We start from the raw sequence: 23712 nt of genomic DNA on the forward strand, positions 1-23712 counted from the left end.
GCCAGACCCTGTCTCAAACAAACAAGCAAAAACAACCCCCGCCCCCAGCTATACTTAACAAGTATTTGCTTTATGAAGGGGACAATTCTAGCTTTTACTTGAAAATTCAGTTTTGGAGAGTGAGTGAGAAGAAAGACTGATAAGATTTATAAATGGTAAAGGGGACCTTGCTCTGAAATAGCCAGATTTGTTTTTGTAATTTTTTAAAATTTGAAGTTATTCATTTATGAGATATGAACCTTTCAGACCTATGTAACCTAAATGGGTGATTTCCAGCTGGGCACATGTGTGGTCACCGAGTTATTTCGAGGGAGTCCCTCAACCTTTATATAAAATAGTAGGCATTTGTAGACGCCTAAATAACACGTCTCGAACTTATACATACTTTTGTTTTTCACATATATGTAGGTACTTCCATAATTAGGAAAATGAAAAATTATTTAAAAGCCTTTTGCATGCAGAGGAGCTGCTTAGATTTTCTCTCTATTCTTGTTTCAGTTTTGGTAACTTATTTCCCAGAGCTTTCACATTGATTTATTTTATATTAAATTAACAGGTAAAGCAATGTTTTTCAGATAACTGTTCCCAGGAAAAAAAGGAGGAAATCCTGGAAAATGAAAAGCCCAGTGGACACAGTTCTAAGCAAGGAAAACCAGACTTGCAAAGTCAAGACCATACTAGCACCAGCCCCGTGTGCACTCAGCCTGCCAAGACCACGGCCTTGTAAGGATAAGTTACTTAATTTAGTTTCACTTGGTCATAAAGCATGAGACAGCCTCATTTACTGGCTTCTGCTTTTAATGCTTTATCAAGGATAAGGAGGAACTTCTAATCATTTTTTTTGAAACTTTTATATGTGTTAAGTTTCCAGGGCAATAGACAAAGACAGATAATCTACAGGGTAACTTCCCAACAAGATAGTTCTGTCTTGCAAGTCATCAGTGGGCCTGAAACATCTGTACAAGAAGAGATATCTGTGGATGCTATGCATGTCTTCATTGATGAACATGGTGAGTCTTTGGAGCTCTTTACTAATGAACAAGCAGGGAAGGCTGTCAGCTTTCTCAGGATTCAGCGTGATACCTTAGCCTGGGTACTAGACTTGAGAACTGGAAGACTTAACCCTGTGGTTGCCCACATACTGTTCTTTGAACGGAGTGTGCTGCCTCCCATCTCAGGGCCTTTACACGTGCTGTGCCCCAGTGTGTGCTATTGATTTTTTCAGATCTTAGTCCTAAGGTAAGTTTTTCAGGGACACCTTTCCTGAACTCCCCGGACTTAACCAGGTTCATCAGTTTTTGTTGTTCTCTTAACACCCGTCTCTTTCCTTCCTTGATAATGTTACAGCTTGTATAATAATTTGATTAATGGCATTTCCCCCTCACAGTTATCAACTTCAAGAGGGCAATGCCCAGTACTCAGTAAATATTTGTTGGACCTGTGTTGCACACCTGACCTTGATATATTTTTTCAGTGCCTTGTTATAAAAAGGATTTAAAATAGTATACATAGAGAATTATAAAGTGGCAAGTTCAAAGTTCAAAGGATAAGGGATATAGGTCCTAGTTTTTCTGGGATGGGTCTTCGCTTATGTATCATATAGCTTCAGTAGTGCTTGTTATTTTACTCTCAAAAGGATCCTGGTTTGGAGAATAAATTATATGGTTACTTTATCTGGAGTTCGGTAGTTTATAGTTTTAAATGCTTTTGCATATGCAGAAATATAAGGGACTTTTACATCATAAAGAACAACATTAGCACTTACATGAAAGCCTCCACAGGGGCTGCGGCTGTCATTACAGTTTCTCTTGGTGGAAAACACCTTTGAGTTGGAGGGCCACTTTCCAGCTGCTCACAACAGACAAGGTTAATTACGCTTCCTGTGTCAACTGAAGAAGGCACTAGTAGGAGCTCTTCTGGGCAGAAACCAGATTCTCACACCTCAGTATCCTGAACTGCTTTAGTGGAGCTAATTGAACTCTGCAAATTAATTCCATCTCTTGCTTTTCCTCATTAACAGTCTGACACATCAGTCAGTGTGCTGTGGCACTTGCTCATCTGCACATTTGGAGGCAGAGATGGTCTCATGCGGTCCACCAATCAAAACTGTACTCTTAATAAGCTGCTTTTTGCACATGATACTGAGGTATTCGTATACCAAAATATCTGGTTATATCCTAGCACAGATCATGCTGACACATGAAGAGAACGTATGTAAAGTGAATTAAGAGATGATACAAATAAGTCTATCAAAAGCAATTAAATAATAAGTAACCAAGTCAAAACTTGTCTAAGTATATTAGCAGGGAAGCAGGTCAAAGAAAATTTTCTTAGTAAAGTTTCTTTCAGACATCCTTCAACTTCTCATGATATACGTTCTGTGGAGAAATATAAAGAATGGACCCCGATTGTCAACAGTTATTACAACAGACCAAAATAAGTTTCCTTTTAACTTGAAAACTGTATAAGTTGAAACGATTCTATATGCATAATTATGTCATATTCTTTGCTGAAATTTTCTGATTTTACAGGGGAAATTAGATCCTGTTATTTAAAATCTGGAAATCAGAAAGAAGGCCCTTTACAGCCTCTACCATCAAATAATGACTGTCTCTCTCAGGCTCGGTGAGTGGAGCTTTGTTTCCAGGCTTGAGAGCTGTTGCATTGCTGGGAGACACAGCGATGAAGATAAAGTGAGGATTCTGGTGTAGAAGAAATGTGTTAATCCCTTTGTAGTTGTTAAGGCACGTGGTTTTGTGTGAAAGAAAAAGAAAACCTGACATTGTGAAATAATGAAAAATAAATGAAACCATTTTCATTGTTGCTGCTTCCAAAAATGAAGATAACATGTAGGTAGTATAAATAGACAGGAACTCTGTATAAACATAATAATGTTCCCTTCAAGAAAGATGGTGATGCAGCTCTCAAACACATCATTAAATTTGTCCCAAGGAGTGGACTAGAAATGTGGTTAGTTCTCATTTGTTCTCATTTATAGTAATGAAGGCAAACTGTTTTACAGATAGATACACATCTTTTCTATTTTACTTCAGAATGCTTTGAATAACTTTCTTAATTATGCTGATATTAAATTAGTTGATGAAGTTGATATTAAATTAGTTTGCATATCTGGGACATACGATGATTAATAGTGCTTTGGGCAAACTGTACGTCTTGTCAGTGGCAGACGGAATTCATCCTTCATCCTGGACTTCAAGATTCTTTGTGGATAATCCATATGGCCATGTCTCAGTTGGTTGCTCTAAGTGTGGAAGTAAATTGTTCATGTATGCTTCTTTAGAATTATATGTATATTTGAGGATTTATGGCAGACTTTCACGGTGTAACTGAAATGTCTTGTGCTTCACATCTAAACCTTAATTTCAGAGCCTGTGACCCCATGTGTCTTTCCAAGTTTAAAGTCTTCCCAAGGGTTTATGGGAAATTCAGGGGGAGGCTCCTGTGTGCTTAGAATAAAGGCTGTCTTTGTCCTTGCATTCTGGCCTCCAGGTGGAATGCTGTCGTGTGCCAGCTTCTTAGGGCATTCTCTCTTTAACGCCACTACTGTTTCTTACCTGCTCAGGAATGCTAGTGTCTGCTATTCAGGTAGGTCTGATGGGAACCGTAGGTGACGGCTCTCTCCCACCATGCAGTCTCTGCCGAGCTTTGCATTAAAGCAGACTGCGTGTGCCCAAAGTCACTCCTGTGGGGAAACAGAAATCTTATTCATGCCCCACTTGCCGTCCATTCTTCCTCCTTTTCCCTCAGGTACCATGGACCAATCCAAATGGCACAAACTTCTTCTTCTCCGGCCAACAAGCATGCAAAGTCCCCATGCAAATGGACACCCAAGAGGAGAGGGAGGTTTGCTGTCCACAACTTTACTCTAACCTCCAGGACATTCTGGACGTTATGATGGTTTGATGAGTTTAGTCATCTAAGATGGCAGCTTTCTCAGACAAAATATGGAATTGCATGAGAACACAGCTTTGAAAACTGTCATATTATTCTGCAATTCCCAGCTAAAAGTTGAAGTTTTTCTAAGCTGAATTTAGACCAATTCTTGTTTTATCCCAAAGTTACAAGATTTTCCTTTTTAATTTTTCCCCCCAGGATAAATATATGTCATTTTTCCCCTAGGTTAAACACTTGAACTGCATTTGTCAGTAATGATAGTTAGAATAAGGCCATATATCCAGAGCCTTAAAAAACTGAAAATTTACAGTATCCAGGTAAAAATGAGAGAGAGGACCTATAGTGTTTTCATTAAGCCTCAGTTCCTTAGGCTCTGCCTCTTCTAGCATGACCTGTTAACTTGCTTTCTCCCCTTAAATTTCTCTCTCTTTATTCAACTTCCTCCAGCCTCTGCTTTCTTTCATTTCCTCTGCATTTCCTTTCCAGATTACAGCTCTTTTATATTTAACCTGCCTTCTGTTCCGTTTCCAGAGCTGCCTGGACATAGGTTTGCCACAGCGCATTCAGCCTTGGTGAAACGGCTTTTGGTGAGGTTGTATTGGGGTGCTGTGGGGGTGTTGGACTGAGAGGCAACTGAATGTGTTGATGCTGAACTTTCTTGTGAGGCGTGTGGCTTGGTGGAGAGTCTCAGAATACCAGGCCCTTTCTTACATGCCTTTTCAAGTTCATAGAATAGTCAGACCCCTTTTCTGTTACACAGGAGGGAAACCCATCTCAAACAGGTTTAATCAAAGTGGGGATTTGCGGTGATGTAACTGAACAGTCTTGGATCCATCTGTCTTCAGGAGTGTCTAGATAAAGAGGTTCAGATTGAGTCATTGGGGCCTAGTTTTGCCATTTCCATCGCTCTCCTGCTCCTCTGTTTTGACACCGTTCTCAAACACCTCACCCTGGTGGTCAAAAGACAGCTGTCGTTACCCTAGATCTTGTGTCTTCTCTCATCTAAGTCCAGCAAGAACAGTATGCTTCTTTCCCATAGATCCCATGGAAGGTCTCATTGTGTCTGATTGGTTCTGACTGAGCCATATTCCCTGAACCCAGTCACTAAGACCAGGCAAGCACTTGGCCTGGGCTTATGTACACACACACAGCTGGATTCGAGGTTCCCCCGAGACTGGAAGGGGCTGGCTCTCCGAGGGATGTTTGGAGTTCTGTGGGTAAAAGTCGGGCAGCAAAAATCAACAGGTGACCCTGAGGACTCCGTTTCTGGTGAAAAGGCAACTGAATTAATTACTGAGCTCCTGTAAAGAGAAAAATGTTCAAGTTTTTTGCAAGCAACTTTCCCCTTGAAGAAAATCTTTATTGAATGTCCCTAGTCACCCCTAGCTTTTCTCATGTGTGAATGCTCCAGTGGGCAAGGTCTTGGTCCAACAGTCTTAGATAGCAACTTCTGGGTCTTTGACTATCTGCTTTCTCCAGCATTATTTGACAAGGTGTTGGTCTTAAGAGTTCTAGAAAAGGGCTGGGCATGGTGGCTCACACCTGTAATCTCAGCACTTTTTTTTTTTTTTTTTTTGAAACGGAGTTTTGCTCTTTCACCTAGGCTGGAGTACAGTGATGCAATCTTGGCTTACTGCAACCTCTGCCTTCCAGGTTCAAGTGATTCTCCTGCCTCAACCTCCCCAGTAGCTGGGATTACAGGTGCCCGCCACCACGCCTGGCTAATTTTTGTATTTGTAGTAGAGACAGGGTTTCACCATGTTGGCCAGGCTGGTCTCAAAACTCCTAACCTCGTGATCTGCCAGTCTTGGCCTCCCAAAGTGTTGGGATTACAGGCGTGAGCCACCACACCTGGCAATCTCAGCACTTTTGAAGGCTGAGTGGGAAGATCACTTGAGCCCAGGAGTTTGAGACCAGCCTGGGCAACATGGCAAGACTCCATCTCTACAAAAAACAAAACAAAACGTAGCAAAAACACCAACAAACAAGAAGAGTTCTAGAAAAGAAGGACACATTGCCATGTTTAACTTCTCTTTCTTGTGCTTCAAAGATAAAGTAAAATAATGCACATGGTTTGCTATCATATGTATAGTTAGTCCTTAAGGTAGAAAATAGAGGGGACTTTGTTATGTGGTGTTGTGGCATTCAGCGGCCCATTTGGGCACAGGAGATATACAGTGCTTCCTGTCAGATGCATAAGCACAAAACTCCAGTCCCTTCACTTAGCAAAATTACAGCATTGAAGCTGTTCCCTAGGCAGTTCTGGAAAAGCAGTTAAGGCGCTACCATCTGTTTAATTCGTGCTCAAGAAAAACGAATCAGTCCTATGTCAGTCAGATGATCTTCTGGATTTAAACTGCTGTCTGACATGCTTAGGGTGGATATTCCGATTGTCTCAAACATCTCCCCAGACTCTAACACATGGAAAACTGTGCTACCCATTCAGGGGGGGCTAATTTCTTTGGATTTGTAATAAGCTTTGTCTTTTGCAGAAGCCCATGATGTAATGATGATTTGGGAATCTTTGGGTTGGCTATCTGAAAGAAAAATTCTCAAAAAGCAGAATAAGAACCAGCTATCAGGCTCAATTTAGATCTTTGAATTTCTGAATTAACATACTAGTGCGTGTGTGCACTCGTGTGAGTTCATGTGCACCTGGGGGTGTCATCACTGTATCTGTCTGTCATAGTAGAGGTAAAGAATGGAACCAGAGCAGAGCCAGTGAAATGCCAGCAGGTCAAGATTTTGCCACATGGAAGGACCAAGTGGCTTGTACCTTACCCCGTGTTCCCATGTGCAATATTACGGCAGTTCATGGCCCTGAATGAGGTACTTTCCTTCAGAAGTTCTGGTAGTAACAGCCACCATTTGTTAAACACTTACACACTAAGCTAAATGTTAAATTATCTAATTTTATCTGCACAACAAAACTAAGGTTGGTGATACTAGCTCTATTTTACAGATAAGGAAACTAAGACTGATTGCCACAAGTGCTCAGCTTCCTGTAGATAGTAAGTGGCCAGTGGACAGGTGAGTCTCCCTCCCTGCTCCCGTCCCCCACCATGGCGTCACAGGCTCAGGGTTCCTCAGAGCCCAGGCAGATGTGATAAATAGGTGAAGCTGGCCCAGCATGGAATGGTAAAGAGGAGTGGTGATTACTGCAGTAAATCAGAGGGCATTTATCCCATCTGAAGGGCTGCTGCTGTGTTAGTCTACTTATGAGGGCTCATAAGTCCCAGGTGATAGGATTTTCCAGTTTTTTCCACAAGGAGCTAGAAATGCATATTTGTATCTAAAAGTGTATTTTGTTTCATGTTGTTGATTTTAATTTTTTTTTTTTTTTTTTTGAGATGGAGTCTTCCTCTGTCACCCAGTCTGGAGTGCAGTGGCGCGATCTCGGCTCACTGCAACCTCCGCCTCCTGGGTTCAAGTGATTCTCCTGCCTCAGCCTCCTGAATAGCTGGGATTACAGGCACGTGCCACCACACCTGGGCTAATTTTTTTGTATTTTTAGTAGAGACGGGGATTCAACATGTTAGCCAGGATGGTCTCAATCTCCTCACCTCGTGATCCGCCTGCCTCGGCCTCCCAAAGTGCTGGATTACAGGCGTGAGTCACCACGCCCAGCCGATTTTAATTTTTTTTTAACAACACCACAGACCACAGGTTGTGCGTGGTCGGCTGTGGCCTGTGAGCTACCTGTGGTCAGCCTCTGTCCTGCGCCCTCCAGTGGGAAAGCGCTTGCCCTCAGACCTTCTTGCGCACATATGCGGCATCCAGATGCCCCTAGGTGATTCCCACTGCAGGCTCCTCCAAACCACCTTGCCAAGTTCTCCACTCATTGTTCCCTTCTGAAACTCTCATCTTTGAAAGCTCAAGTTACAATCTGCCTCTGTTATACTTCTTTTCCTTCTCAGTCCTCTCTGAAATTCATCTCTTCAAGTTGCTGCCAGGAGGATGCTGATCACATTCTCCCTGGTATCTCATTTATTTGTAGAGGGCTCCCATCTCTTTTTCTAGATTGCATACATCTAAAACCAGCCTTCGCTTAGCCCTTTATAGGTAGGTGCTCAATAAATGTGGGATTAAATCAAATGAATCATTGGAAATGACAAAGATGGCCCAGTTGGAGTTCTGGAGTGAGGGACAGCAGGAGAAGCTAAGCAGGAGGGGTGGAGTAGGGCCCTGGGGCCCATGAAACCCGGTGGAGGAGTGTGGTTTGTTCTCTATGCAGCAGGAGTGATGGGAATCTATTGGCAGAGCAAAACAACCCTGATGAATGTGGGATTATCAAAATGACCTCAACAAATAAATCCCTCATCTTTGGTGGGACGGTGGGACGGAGAGCCAGAAGCCCTAGCAGTTTGCCAGATCAATGCATTTGAACACAAAATGTGATCTTCTCCTTTTATAAGTGGGAAGGTACAGCAAAATGAAACATGTAAAATGACCCTTTTAAAACCAGTCTACATAGAAATCAGAGGTAGAGACTCAAATTTTCCAGTCCTGAGTTTTTATTATTCTTATTTTTAATTTTTTTGAGACAGAGTCTTGCTCTGTGGCCTAGGCTGGAGTGCATTGATGTGATCTTGGCTCACTGCAACTTCTGCCTTTCTGGGTTCAAGCGATTCTCCTGCCTCAGCCTCTCAAGTAGCTGGGATTATAGGTACACACCACCACACCTGGCTAATTTTTTGTATTTTTGCTAGAGATGGGGTTTTGTCATGTTGGCTAGGCTGGTCTCGAACTCCTGGCCTCAAAGTGATTTGCCCTCCTCACCCTCCCAAAGTTCTGGGATTATAGGCATGAGCCACCGCACCCAGTCCAGCCCTGTGTTTTATTAGTTCATAAGGAAACAATTTTCTCTGTCTGTATGAAAGCTAACAACAGGAAAATCTGACACTGAGAATTTTACTTCCTTGAAATCAGAGGTTTAGTATCTAGCTATGTGAATACAAATTTTTTCTCGGACTTATCTGGGTTCAAATTCCAGCACTGATATTTACTTTTTGTTTGACATTATGCAATTTGCTTAACCATCTTAAGTATCTATTTTCTAACCAAAAAATGCAGATAATACTTCTGTAATTAATTCACTGGTTTGCTTTAAAAATTAAATGTGGGCTGGGTGTGGTGGCTCATGCCTGTAATGCCAGCACTTTGGGAGGCCATGGCGGGCAGATCACGAGGTCAGGAGTTCGAGACCAGCCTGATCAACGTAGTGAAACCCCATCTCTACTAAAAATACAAAAATTAGCTGGGCATGGTGGCACGTGCCTGTAGTCCCAGCTGCTCAGGAGGCTGAGGCAGGAGAATAGCTTGAACCTGGGAGGCGGAGGTTGTGGTGAGCCAAGATCACATCACTGCACTCCAGCCAGGGCAACAGAGCAAGACTCAATCTCAAAAAAAAAAAAAAAAAAAAAAATTAAATGTGATGGTACACATGCAGTGCTTAGAACAGTGCCTGCCATAGAGGGTCCTCAGTCAGTGTTAGCTGTTGTTACTGTCTTTGGGTAGAAGCAGAAGGACTTAGGTAAAGTGCACTGTGACTTGATATAACAAAAGATGTTGACTTTTGTTTCTTGATTTTTATAACAAAATACCTGATTTTATATAACAAAAGATGCTTTTGGCCAGGTGGAAGCCTTTCCTCTAGTTCTTTTATGAGTTGGTTTATGTGATTTTAAGGCATTCCCCTTATTAACCTGTTGTGTTCCAACATCTTGGCATGTATGATAATTTTAGAGTAGGTCCTTTAATATTATGTCCTTGGCTTTTAATGCAATTAGATTTTAAGTTCTTCTATTACAGTAAACAAACATAAACTTTGATTTTGAACTTGGAAGGATGCCTACTTGGGGCTGTAAGCCATTCAGCCATGGAAGATATATTGGAAAAGCAGCCTTTTCCCTATAAGGTGACTTCAGTGGCTGGGACTGTCTCCAACTGGGCCATTAAATGGCTGATTCTTATTATTGGCAAAAAAGCCATTGCTCTTAGCCTTGTTACCATGTGACAGTTTTATATCTCTGACTCCCAAGTATGAATAGGGAATTGTTAGTAATGTAACTTCCATGTCTCTTTGGGGATTCCTGAAGGAAACCGGGAGAGGAAACAAATTTCTCTCCTTGGCCCCACTGTCATTGTGGGAACCAGTGCGGTTCTTGTGGACTGCTGCAGAAACATAAGCAGCATTTTCTGGTTGTTCAATAGCTGTCCATAGAGCAGGTACCTTTGGTAACATTACCTAACACAGTTCTGCTTTCCCCAGAAACCGGAATGAGGAAACTATAGCTTGAATTGCAGCCTTTAGAATTGCTAGTAGGAAAAACTGCCAGAGGATAAATCCACTTGAGTATTTTATTACCCAGAATGCAAGATTGATTCAGTAGTTCAGAGCCAAAATGAACTAATTTGCCTAGAAAGTTGGAATTGCTAATCTGCCTAGAAAACCAAAGTGGAAGTAGGCTATCTGCCTAGGAAGTTGGAGGTGAAGCTGCTTAGAAAGTTGAAATGTGTTTTTGAGTGCAGAGGGTTTGTTATAGAGTGAACTTTTATTACTACTCAGTAGATCTTGTAATTAAAGCTTGATAGTTTCTCTTTTTTGTTCAGCAAATATTTATATTTCTTTGTGTATAAATTAATCCAAGTAATATAGCAGAGCTTTCTTCTATGAACAATCTATAACCATGTTTAAGTATTAATCTGGCTTTTCCGGTGTCATAAGCAATCTAATAGAAATGCATGCAAAATGCATATCATCTGCTCCCCAGTGAAATCTGATTGGAAAGACATGATATTTACATTCATTTTGAGGATCTATAACTCACAAAGTAGGCATGGTAGTCTACTGAATGAAAGAGTCATTCTGTAGCAAATTCATTTGCAGGACTTTTTTTGGGGATTTTTATATCAAGGATGGAACTTCAACTTGTTTTCATTTAAAAAATAGAGTAGGATGGTAATATAAATATTTATCTGAATTCACTTATTCATGGCTTTTGTTTTTGAATTATTGTAGCAAAGATTGAAGCAGATATTTTCAGTTTATAAATTAGGCTTATGTTTGAAAGCTGCCATAAATCTCGGAACCCACTGTGTACCATACTCTAAAGGTGGATTGAAGCCCTGTACTTAATCTTTACTACCTCCTCAGAGTTCTTACTCTTTTGTTGACATTATCAACTTGTCTGACCCTTATCTCAACAAAACCTCTTACTTATTGGGATTAACTTTCAGGAAGTCCTCTAAAGCCACAATGTTTAATTATCTACCTGGTTCCCAAAGAAGATAAGCAGGCAGAAAACGGCAAGAAATAATCATGTCTGTTTAGACTGTATTTTTAACTTTAGTCAGAAGAAATAATAGTGACATTCTGACTTGGAATTGCTGAACAGGAATGTGAGGCAATAAAACAAGTCAACTAGATATTCAAAATGAAGAGTAAAATGTGACTTCTCTCAATATTAGATATACCCAGTACCATGTGCCATTCAATTATAGTTTAGAAATTTCATCTTTTATTACAAATATTTGAGATATGCATATAGCTGCCTCACTCACTTAATTTGGATAGTAGAGAGATAGGTATTTGCTGCTTCAAATTTGAAAAACTTTTGTGGGTTCTTGGTGCCTTTGATCACACGGAGGTGGAAAAGATTGGCAAGAAGCAGATGATCACCTGGGTCTGCCTTGGAATAGTGTCTGCCCTCCGAAATTTCCATGTCCTCTCTTTTTGGCTTTCACTTTTTACTCTTTGCTCCTTTCACTGTCATTCTTATCTTGTTTTCTTAGACGTATTAGAAAGAGATTGTACTTTCACCCAGGCATAGAGTCATAAGGACGAAAGGTTTGTGAGGCTGATTCTACAAAGACTTTTGTTCTCTGGGGCATTTTCTCTGAAAGCCTGAGAATTGGCCCTGCCGCTCAGTGTGGTTCTGTTCCAGTGGCAACAGCCACTGCCGCCACATGATGGCAGTCAGGTCCCATGCTCCCAGCCTTGCCTCACTTCCACGGTGCCGCTGCCTTTTTTTCCGATACTCACACAAATTTTACTGGCACATACAAGGAGAGTTGAACAAGAATCCCTGTTAAATTTCAAAATAACAGGTTATGGTTTTCAGAACAGTGCTGCTTTAGTTAAACATCCTGCATATTGAACATGTTGCTTCGACTTTTCATTTCTGTGTCCCTCTGTGCGCCTTGTGCCCATGTCTCTGGAGGAAGCCTGAAAAACAAGGAAAGAGGCAGAAAAAGGGAGGTCCTGTCTCTGAGAGTGATAGGCTATCGTCTTTAAACTCTGGGGAACATGAAGAATTTCAAGAAATGTTTTTCCAATATCAGTGAGACAGTGTAGAAGAAGCACATGTATTTTGACTCTGTTGCTTGTAGAAGCTCAGATGGTGGAAACCTGGGGAGTCCAGTATGGTGGAATATCGTCATGGTCAATTTGAGGCCCAACTCTTTCCATACAGAAGTGTACTCTTCTGGCCCAGACTAGATCCTAGCCCCAGGCCCGTCTTTTATTACCTTCTAGTGGCAGCACTTTTAGAAATTTCCACCATTAATCACTATTTCTGTTATTGCTTGGAGCTCAATCTAGCTTAAATAAACTTATTTCTGCTACAGCCCTGAACCAAACTAGTTTGCCAAAGATTCACCAGAGAACGGGATAATTGAGACCAGATGTGCTAAGTATCGTGTACTGTAGTTCACAGAATAGTTACTACAGGCTTGGGATATTTCCATTTCCATTATTGTTTTGGAGGAAGAGAAAATGTCTCTTGAAACTTAACGCTTTCACTTTATATGTATTAATGTGGGAAAAGCTTTGGCTTTAAGTTACTAAGATACTGTCTTTTTAGATGATTATGCTGCTCACAGTCTATAACTTTAAAAAAATGAGAGAGAATAAGCAGCAAATACTTGGAGAAGAGACACAAGCAAAGAACTAGACTCTGGAATTATTCAAAGTTTGCACTCCTGTCCACCTGTCCGTGTCAGTGATTTTTGTGGACATCGTCGTCTCTTTGGTACTTGGGTGGGCAAGCTGGATTATAACTACACTGTCAGGACACCAGAGAATTATATCACATAAGGGAAACGTCTCCATTTGAGCAATGCTTACTGTAAGCATGTAACCATTTCCTCCTGGCCAAATGGAGAGCCCATATACACATGACAATACAGATGACAGTACAGGTTTCTGATGCAGACATATACCAGTCATTAAGCTCAGAAGAGAATCTTTCTTAATATGCCCATGCCTTGTCTAGAATACTCAACCCTTATAAAAGAGGTTAATTAAGAGAGAAGTTAATATGCTGTTTGAGACTGTCTTTATAAAATAAGAGGATTAGGTGTGAGTTGAGGGCAAGATACTCTTCCCCCATGCCTGCTAACAGAGACACCTGAAATTAATATACTATTTGTGTAAAAGCATAGGCGTTATGTTGCTATTTAATATAAGAAAAAGCAAAGTCAGGTCCTATATCAACAAAAGGAAGTAAAAAGGGTCAGGGATGGTTATGAAGTACCTAATATATGAAAGGCAGTGTTCACTGCTTTACATACATAGTCTGGTTTAGTTTTCACAATGATCCCTATGAGGAAAATATCTTCCTGATTTTATAGGGAGGATTTGAGGTAGGAAGACAACACGCTTATAGTCACAGATAGTGAGTAGTATACTTTAACCTAGTTCTGTTTAATTCTAGAACTGACCCAAAAGATTTTAAATAGGAAATCAACCCTAGATTTTTTAAAGGATATTTAAATGGCTTACATAGGAAAATGATGTTTATTATTATTATTTTACAATCTGAAATGTACTAAGAAATATGGAAAAATTAAGCTGATATGTATTGATTGACACTTCCTTTTGTATCATGTTTCCTAGCAGGATGCCTTAGTAGGAGGAAGACTGCTTTAAAACAGCCATTCGTTACACGTTATGTCGTAGTCAATTCTTAGTTTATTTCAGTTGGCGATAGAGGGTGCTATACACCTTCTACATTTTTGCACAGAAGCATACATTTCTTTTCCCACTCTTGCCTATTTACAATCATTACCTACCTTACCTACAATGTAGTTAGCTTAATCTTTTGGTTTTAGTGAAGTTCTGGCATGTGCTCTGTTTAAGATATCTCTGAATTTGTGTCAACAATGCAATTTCAGTTCTATTGTATTTCGATGCGAAATAACAGAGTTACATTACTCAGTGGCTTCTGTACAACACAGAAGAGTTTGAATGAACATTGTTTTTATAAATCTAACTAATCTTTTTCTCTGTTAATGACAGAGATTATGCCACTAATATAGACAAGAAGGAAAAGCATTATTTTAGGAGCAAACATTAAATAATGGAAGCACAGGATTTTTAAGTTTTCAAACTCCACGTACTTACTCTACCTGGTTCATGTCCTAAACCCTGACTTTATCATGTTATGTTTCCTAAGTGGTTCTTCATATGAAGACTTTATTGAATGTATTGAAGTTTATGTTTATTTACATGTGTGTATGAAAGTTGCTTTTTTTTTTTTGAGACAGGATCTTACTCTGTTCACATAGGCTGGAGTGCAGTGGCGTGATGATGGCTCACTGCAGCCTAGACCTCCCAGGCTCAAGTGGTCCTCCCACCTCAGCCTCCCAAGTAGCTGGGACTACAGGCATGTGCCACCATGCCCAGCTAATTTTTTTCTATTTTTGTAGTGATTAGGTCTCACCATGTTGCCAGGGCTGGTCTTGAACTCCTGGGCTCAAGCAATCCTCCTGCCTCAGCCTCTCAAAGTGTTGGGATTACAGGCACGAGCCACTGTGCCCAGCTGTATGACAGTATTTAAAACACCATTCACACAGAATAACTATTGGTGTGTTTATGAATATGATAGGAAGGAGTTAGGAATCCAAAAGATTGTCAGAAACTTTATCATGAAAGGTGTAGATTATAAATCAGAAGGGAATTATGTTACTGTAGCATCTGCATTCTTAAGGAGCCTGTGTTAGACAGTGTGATTTGGGCTACAAGTAAGCTTCTGTAACAAAATGGGCTGCACGATGAGATGTATTAAGTCAGAACACAAGAAGCCCAAAGATATGATCTGTTCAAGGTTGGTGAATTCAGAGGTTTAATGCTGTCATCAAAAAAACTAGTTCCCTTCCATCACTCAGCTCTCCAGTACTCAAGTTTGTCCATCATGATAGCAGTATTTATTATTCACGAATCATGTAAAGGCCTGGGGAAAGACTGTCTTTTACTTTTGTTATTACATAAGAACTATAGAAAAATTTGTCCAAGAGCTCTCTTAATCCCAGCCAACTCTTCTTTGCTCCCCAGTGACCTCTTAGAGTTGTGTTTCTTTCTCATTCCAAAGCCAAGCTCTGGCCAGGGCGAATGGCTTAAAGACCAGGATTTTTCCCTGGGGCTAGGGAAGGACCTCATGTCTCTTCCAAAGCACACAGTCTTGGATGACTTAATAAAATGGAGTTATGTTAGGAGACATTCTGTGAGAAATGCCTGTTGAGTAGGCAGCCAACATTGTCTCCTAAAAGTTACAGATACCCTACTAGAAAATCAGATAGAGAAGTATGTCCTAGTTTTTGCTTTCTGAGACAAAGGAAAAAAATGCCAGGATTTTTTCCTTTGTAAAAATGAGATTGCTTACTGTTAAGTCTTGTCAATCTGTGTGTGATTAAAGATAATAAAACTATTTTAGATATAGATCACAACTAATTCCGTAATGTCCTCTTGATCAATTACCCAACACATTTCTTTTGTCTAATATGTATTTACCTTGCTTTGGGGTGTGGTGGAGAGGAGATGCAGTCAGGTAGCAGAGGTGTTCGTCTCTGTTTCTTCCTGGTTGGTATCTGGAGAATTATCAAGCCCACTATTTGTTTTTACAAAATGTGAGGCTAGAACTTGTTGCTAAGGCCTCCCCAGCCATTAAATATTTTTAAAAATTAAAGTTGTCATCTGTAGAACACCAGGCATCTACCTACCTGCCCTATGACACACTGTAACCCTGGGAAGCCTGAGTAATTTCAATGTATGCAGAGTAATTGACCTTCTACCTGAAGGTAGCCTTGTATACATAATTTTAAACTCTTAACTGTTTATGTAAGGTTGTAAAGACTCATCCACTACCTGCTTTGGGCATTCCTATTGTCCTTGTGTTTGTGTATAATAAATAGATGACTTCTGGTATTACCAGGTAACCAAAGCTTTTGTTTTGCCCATCCTCAGAGAGATGCAGGTCAGCTCCTCCAGTACCACAACTTCTGAGAGTCAAGATCCATCTTCTGGGGACCCTGCTGTCAGTGCCCTTCAGCAACAGCTGTTACTGATGGTGGCTCGCAGGACCCAGTCAGAAACCCCACGGGTACGTACATTCCAGAATTGCTGTTTGTGGATGTTCTAGAAACGGGGGATCTTAAAACCTTTTTCCAGGTTGGATTACTTGACAAGTTTAGTCAGCTCTTTCCCTGAATTTTGCATCACTGGGTTGTTGATATATCACTGCAAGGCAGTCTACTGACTGAATGTGAAAGGAAATCAGATAGATAGCAGCTAACCTTGGGTTGATATTAACAGGATTGCCACTGTCTCTGTTGCTTTTCAAATGCATTAGAAATTCATGCACATTGATTTTTGGTTGCAAGGATGCATAAGTCTCACAAGAGCTCACTGGATTAGGTTGCCTTTTTCTCCCATGGTTTGGAAAGTATCTGTTTTTTTTTTTTAATTTATTATTGCCTTGTATATTAAATATTCAAAGATTCTTAAATATTTGACTTAAAGGGAGACTTTATTCTTGGGGCAAGTGACATTATCATCAAGAGGTCTAAAAATGTGAAGCCTTTCATTATTTTACTAAGAGATAACTTATTAATGTTCATTCATTTATCCAGTCAACCTTTAATGAGACTCTTGGGAGGCAAAGCCAAGGATTCAAAGCCAGAGATAACATGGGAGGTTAGTGAAACACGCAGACATGAAGTTAGAGCTGCAGATTTAATTTTGGGCATTTTGGAGGAGGGGTAATGGGGAAGGCTTCTTAGAAGAAGAAATACTTCAGTTAGGCCTTGAAGAAAGATTGGTTTCCATTGGTACAGACTGAGAGAAGAGGATTGTAGATGGGATGATGTCATGTGAGTGTCAAGTTTCTTTATTTCTGTTTACATTTTTCCTGGAAATGTTTCAGTTCATTCTAGAAAAGCTCATCTTTGAAAAAATAATATAATTATATATATATATTTTTATGATTGCTTAGCCACATTTTTCCAAAGGATGCTCAACAGTACAATGTGGCTGGCTGCAGTGGCTCACGCCTGTAATCCCAGCACTTTGGGAGGCCAAGGTGGATGGATCACCTGAGGTCTGGAGTTCAAGACCAGCCTGGCCAACATGGCAAGACCCCATCTCTACTAAAAATACAAACATTAGCCTGGCATGGTGGCACGTGCCTGTAATCCCAGCTACTTGGGAGGCTGAGGCACGAGAATTGCTTGAACCCAGGAGGTGGAGGTTGCAATCAGCCGAGGTCGTGCCACTGCACTCCAACCTGGGCAACAGAGCGAGACTCTGTCTCAAACAAACAAACAAACACAAAATACAGTGGGTTGAAATCTATACACCATTACCCAACTGTGCAAAGAAAGTGTGGAGTTACCTTTTAGCTGACCACATATTGCTCTGAGCTCTTATTCCTGTTGATGTGGGGAGTGTAGGGACGACTTAACTTAAAAGTGCCAGTTGCCAGACACAGTGGCTCACGCCTATAATCCCAACACTTTGGGAGGCTGAAGTGGAGGGGCGGTTTGAGCCCAGGAGTTCAAGGCTGCAGTGACCTATGACTGCACCACTGCACTCTAGCCTGGGTGGCAGAGTGAGATCCTCTCTCAAAACAAAAAAAGTGCTAATTAGGTTAACTCAGCCCTTTCAGTCTTGGAGTTTCTGTGTGAACAAGTGTTTAATTTATTCAAAGAATCAGTGTTTTGGGACTGTTTATTCTCTTCTCTTTGATGTATTCAGGCTCTCCTTCTCCTCCTTTCCAGGGCCTCTGTGTGTTAGGGATAGGATTCCTAAACCTGTGGGTGGAAGTGGACCAGGGAGGAGGGGCACTTCCGAGGAGGGGAGCATCCCCTTAGTCCAGTCACCGGGTGTATCGTGTGTTGTACCTGCCTGGTTCGGGTGAGGTGCTGGATCTGCCACTGACTGACCACCGGAGACCCTACCATTTGCCCTAGCTGTGTTCTGCACACACCATCAGCCTGTACGAGGTCTGTGAGCTCTGCCCAGCCCCACCCCCAGCTGCCAGTATGTAGTTCTCACCACAGCCCTAGTATGTGGGGGCCCTGTGGAATACGGGCTTTCCTGAGGAACTTGCATTTTCACCTGAGATAAGCCCAGAAGCGCTAACTCCCTACCACTCTCCAGAACTTTAGTGTTGAACCTTCAAGAAGGTTCCATGAAAGTATCAGGATAGCTTGGGAAGACATGAATGCCATTGATTTCATGAGTAAAAGAGCTAGAGGAAACTAGAAACTTTAGATTATCAAAGGTATACATCCATTGATTTAATATCTCAAAAATATCCCGGTTAGAGCAGAAACTTGAAAATAAGTAAATACTGCAAGAATAAATCAGAAACATTCCTGCCATTCCTTATTTTACATTTGTAATCCTATAAATGTCACGATGATGCATAAAAACTCAACTCATCTGTGGTGTTTTATTGTTAGACACTTAACCAAATTCATTGCTTCAACCATTTAAACTTACTTTAAGTAAAAATTTTTAAAGTTCTATATTCTATTATAAATGGGTATGGAAGAGGAAAAACGAAGATTGCTAACCAGGCTCATGTTTAGACGCTAAGAAAATATTTACAAAGTCTCATATTGGGAAAAAAAATGTAGTTCTACTATTTGATTTCTAAATATAATTGATATCACCAGGAAATTAAATTAGGTTTCGGCCACAAAATAAAAATTAAATAGGTTTTCTGGTCATTATCCAACAAATATTTGCTGCAGGCTGGCTATGCCAGCAGCTCTGTGCTAGAAGCTTGGTATACAATGGTGAAAAGACTCAGTCCCTGCCTACAAGAAGTTTAACAGCCAGCCAACCAGTTCAACTCTATACAACAGAAATTCTGATTAGAATAGGCTCTGATGGTGTGGGACACAGGAGAAGCTCCAGGCCAGGAAATAGGGGATCAGAGAGGCTTCCTCAGCAAGGTGACACCTCAGCTGAAATGTGGAGGATGAGTTAGAGTTAACCAAATAATAGGAGATAAGAATATCTAGACAGAGAAACAACCTGGCCAAAGGGGCCTGGAGGTGAGGCTGAAAGCAGGTGTGCTCAGTGTTACCGGAGCCTGGAGGCACAGGGGAGCTATTTCTCAGAAGAGACTAGCAAAAGTAAGCAGGAGATAAGGCTCTGAAGACAAGACTTTAATCCCCTCCTTCCCCCATCCTCCCTGCCTCTCTCCTTCAAGTGCAGCACATGAGCTCTGGGAGTGCTTCCCCGCAACTTTCTGCAAGCTCTTTCTAGCAAAGGACAGAATTCTGCAGGCTCTAATGGGCGGGTGGTCAGGAGGTGAGCCAAGGCCAGAGGAAGACTTGTCTGAAAGTCCTCCCTGGTACAAATACAGTATGTGTGTAGGGAATGAAGTATCCCCAAAAGGGGAGCTCCTAGGAAGGGCTGTCAATTTTATGAAGGGCTGGTCACTTAAAAAATATATATATACACACACACATACAAAGGAGAAGAGGAGGTTATTTTTCATCATCATAGCTGTAGAGTTTAGCTCTCAAGCACAAAGGGAGGGGCAGAGCTTGGGGCATGGTTGGAACTGGTGAAAACCTGTTGTTTGAACTCAAGATTGGCATTCAGGGGTTTTGAATATTGCCAATTAAAAATGTTGCATGAATCCATGTTATAAACTGGTACTTTTCTGTCACTGAGTTTATCCATCATCTGCTTCTAACCCCACAGAGTATATTCTGTAGACTCATTACCATGGTTTTTAAAATCTTACATTGTCCCTGTATATTATGGGCCAGTACCTGAGTAATCACCTTGAAGCATTTTGTTTATTACACTGATGGTTGAGAGGCAGGTGCAGTCTACCCAAGGGCAGCATAGGATCTGTAGGAATACGGCATTTTCCGCTTCCATTTACTCTCACCTGGATATGGTCTCCAACTCATTCAGCTTGTCTTACATTAAAAAATGAGATAGTATTGTATGTGAAAGTGTTTTGTAAACTCTAAAGCTCTATGCAAGTCTATGATAGTGGCGTTATTATTATTATTATCATTATGGATAGCATGAAGGTCAAGCATTGCATTGGTCCTAAACTGATGAGAATTGGTGAGAATTGCAAAGATGAGCACAGTACTAGGCCTGGCTGACCGTTATTCTAGGTAGATATAAAGGTAGCATTTACATCACAATTTACTATCATTAAAACATTAACAAGAACTTATAAAAATATTGGCATTTACTAAAAGATGAAACAGTTGAAATAATTATAGAGATGAAAAAGAGGAGACATCAATTATAATATCGTAACATTTATTTTTCATCATATATATTCATTTATTTGAAAGTATATTAATATTTTAAAAAGAAAAAGTAACATTTGCATCTTTTTCATTTATCATGTTCAGAAGTTCATTTAAATACGGATGCTCCTCAACTTAGAATGGGTTTATGTCCCTATAAATCCATCATAAATTGAAAATATCGTAAGTTGAAAATGCATTTAATACATCTAACCTACTGAATATCATAGCTTACCCTGGCCTGCCTTAAACATGCTCAGAACACTTACATTAGCCAACAGTTGGGCAAAATCATCAAACACAAAGCCTATTTTGTAATGAAGTATTGAATATCTCATATCATTTATTGATGTTCTACTGAATGCTTATCACTTTCACAGTATTGTAAAGTTAAAAAATCATAAAGTTGAACCATTGTAAGTCAGAGACTATCTGTAATAGGTTTAGAATCTACATGATTTGTTATGAATTTTGGCTGCTAAACATAGCCACTGTTGTAATAGGATAATTCTACTTTTAAAAAATATGTTTTATCCCTCAAAGTTTTGTTCACATCCAGATATAATTCACATTCCACTTGTATGTTTTGAACACAAGTTATGGGCATGGCACTGGGCTAGGTACTCTCATATTTGATGTCATTTTGTCTTTAAGAGAAGTCTTCAGGTTAGGCATTATTTCATCTGGGGGTTGAATATCTAAGGAAACTGCAGTGCAGAGAGTACAGGAACTTGGGGCATTGAAGGGACCCTGACCTAGTGTTCCTTCCTAGTTGTCCTTTTGTCACTATTAGGGTCTCCAATGCTCACATCCTCCTTGGCAGCCACTGCTGTGATTTCTCAAAATTCTACTTCTGACACCAGAGTCCCTACCAACCCTGCCTTCCCAGTGCTGAGTTTGATAGCTGTTAGGAGTTACACGTAGTTCCCCAAAGGACCACTTTTTCTTCTGTCTACTGTTCACTCTTCTACTCCTTCTCCCTTTCCCCTGCCCTTTCAGATAAAATCTACAGATACCTTCTGAGAACCTGAGAACCTCTAATTATTTTCAATATCCGCCCCCCAAGAAAAGAGGCCAATAATTTAAAACCATCTGTGCCTTTTCTGACTTTGGGGAGGTTCCACAGAGCTGATCACTTACTCTCTTTCACATAACAGGGCCTGTTATCTGTTTTAGTTTTTATTAGATATGGTTCATTCTCAAAATCACAAATCTGACTTTAAGTTTGTTTTAAATAACTTTTTATTTGTAACCCATTATTCCTCATCTTATTTTTGCCAGTTTCTATTATCTAGTTTGCTTTTCAAATTTGTGTTGTTAACTTGTTCTCTCACAATGAGACTATATGTATTGTCTCTTGAACTCTATTTGTTTTGCTGTGAAGATAGCTTTCTCTTTACTGATGAGCACTGCTTGATGTGTTGATTCACCTGGGCCCCCTTAAGCACGATTGTAGAAAGAGCCCAGACTTTGGCTTCCAGCAAATCTCTTCCTAATCTAGGACCTTGGACCAGTGGCCTAATCTCTCAGAGCCTCAATTTCTTTTAGGAAACTGAGCTATTGTGATCTTTTAAGGATTAGAGATAATATATGGCAAAATTTTGACTTTAGTAGTTGGTGGCAATTACTAATATCATCAAAAACTCTTATTTGTTTTCTGGAACTCTTGAAAGTAGCATTATTTGAACAGTAGAATTTCTCAGGTATATCAGAAGACATAGTCTTTTATTCTTAGATTTCAAAAATTCCACCAAAAATATTTCTAAAAGGTACACTATCCTTCCCTGCCTTCTTAAGAAGAATATACTGATAATAATGTAAGTTGTTCTTGATAATTCAAATTCATTAAATGAACATTGGATATTATGATATAAACACTAATCCATATGGGGAGTGTGTGTAAATGCAATTATCTTGTTTTTTAAAAAGAACCTAAGTTCAACTTTTATCCTTTCCTTTGTCCTCCCTTTTCCTAAGCTCTTTCTCAGAATAATAGAATTAAACTTGCAGGCCCAACTTACTGGGCAATGGACAGATGGTAAAATTTGCTTTCTTGGAGAGTTCTGCAGTGGCATTTAATGAAGCAGCTGCACTGCCCTCATGCAAGCCAGGCACCTTGACATCAGTGACTTCCCCTATTCTTTGGCAAGGCTTAATGAATCAGAGACATAAACATCTTTTTTTGGTCAGTTTGTCCATGCATTCATTTTTTTTTCATTATTTAGATCACTTATAGTGAAAGACAAAAGTGATGAATATGAAACTCCTTCTCAGACTCCACTGAGGTCCTCACTTACGTGAGCCCCTTAATTGCTGATGCAGTCCAGGGAATGCCCAAGACCCCTTTACTCCATGCCTTCTCCCAGGATGTCAGTCCTACACTCTCTCATGACTCACTTCTCTCTCCATACACAGACACAGATGTAGATACGTTTATGCATGTGTGATGATGTTATCATGACTGGTTTGCTTGCCTATTCCCAGAAATTTCTAAACCTCTGTAAGGTAGAAACTCTCTCTTGTTATGTTTTCAATTTTCAACATATATTACATATAGCATTTTGTTTATATAACCTACACAATAACGATTTTGTTCGATGAGTGAAAACACGAATGATATTAAAATGATTAGAAATATTTGAATTTGAATTTGGTACCAGAAAATAGGCCAAGAATAATTGTTGTTACTCACCAAAACATGTAGCTCTGGGCTTCTTTGATATCTAAGGCAAAAAATGAAATTTTTCTCATAAAAGAAGTGAAATAATTTCTTTTTTCATTAATTTTTGAAGAGGTTTTTTTTTTTTTTAAGCAAGGATTTTCATTTAAACAGCAATAAACAGCACAGTATGCTGGAATCTTTAATAAGTTTTTAAAAAGATGCAGTCATAGTCTTCATGTAATTTTTTACATACTGACCTTTCCTAACAGCTAAGGGTATCGTATGAAACCCCACTTTAAGAAGGCATTTTTCTTCCTATTGGAAGGAATGCTCTCGTCTTAGCTGTTGCTTACCCTTGACCTGTTTATGCCTCATACATGGATTCTTACATAACAAGGACAGTAAACCATGGGCTCCTGCGCACCTAATTCTTATTTATACTCTTTGTCCATGTGGCTTCAAGGAGTCCTTTTACTCCCTTGTGGGGGGAGGTTTGCTATAAACCACAAGTTCATCATCATGCAAAGAAGCTGTTCCTGCTGAGATGACACCAGACAGTTTCC

At 40.1% G+C, this 23712-nt stretch overlaps 1 protein-coding gene across 3 annotated transcripts in view; it reads left to right on the forward strand.

Moving 5' to 3' along the window:
* Positions 1 to 23712, forward strand: part of PCNX2 (pecanex 2) — a 319512-nt gene that overhangs the window by 42286 nt on the left and 253514 nt on the right. For all 3 annotated transcript variants that reach the window (XM_063671047.1, XM_054479339.2, XM_063671060.1), the window contains exons 6-9: positions 576 to 723; positions 865 to 1010; positions 2532 to 2625; positions 16160 to 16295. In XM_063671047.1, the coding sequence (XP_063527117.1) occupies positions 576 to 723; positions 865 to 1010; positions 2532 to 2625; positions 16160 to 16295 (524 nt within the window). The remainder of the gene's footprint in view (positions 1 to 575; positions 724 to 864; positions 1011 to 2531; positions 2626 to 16159; positions 16296 to 23712) is intronic.

This window comes from Pongo pygmaeus, chromosome 1 (assembly GCF_028885625.2).
Source record: "Pongo pygmaeus isolate AG05252 chromosome 1, NHGRI_mPonPyg2-v2.0_pri, whole genome shotgun sequence".
Classification (NCBI taxonomy): Eukaryota; Metazoa; Chordata; class Mammalia; order Primates; family Hominidae; genus Pongo; species Pongo pygmaeus.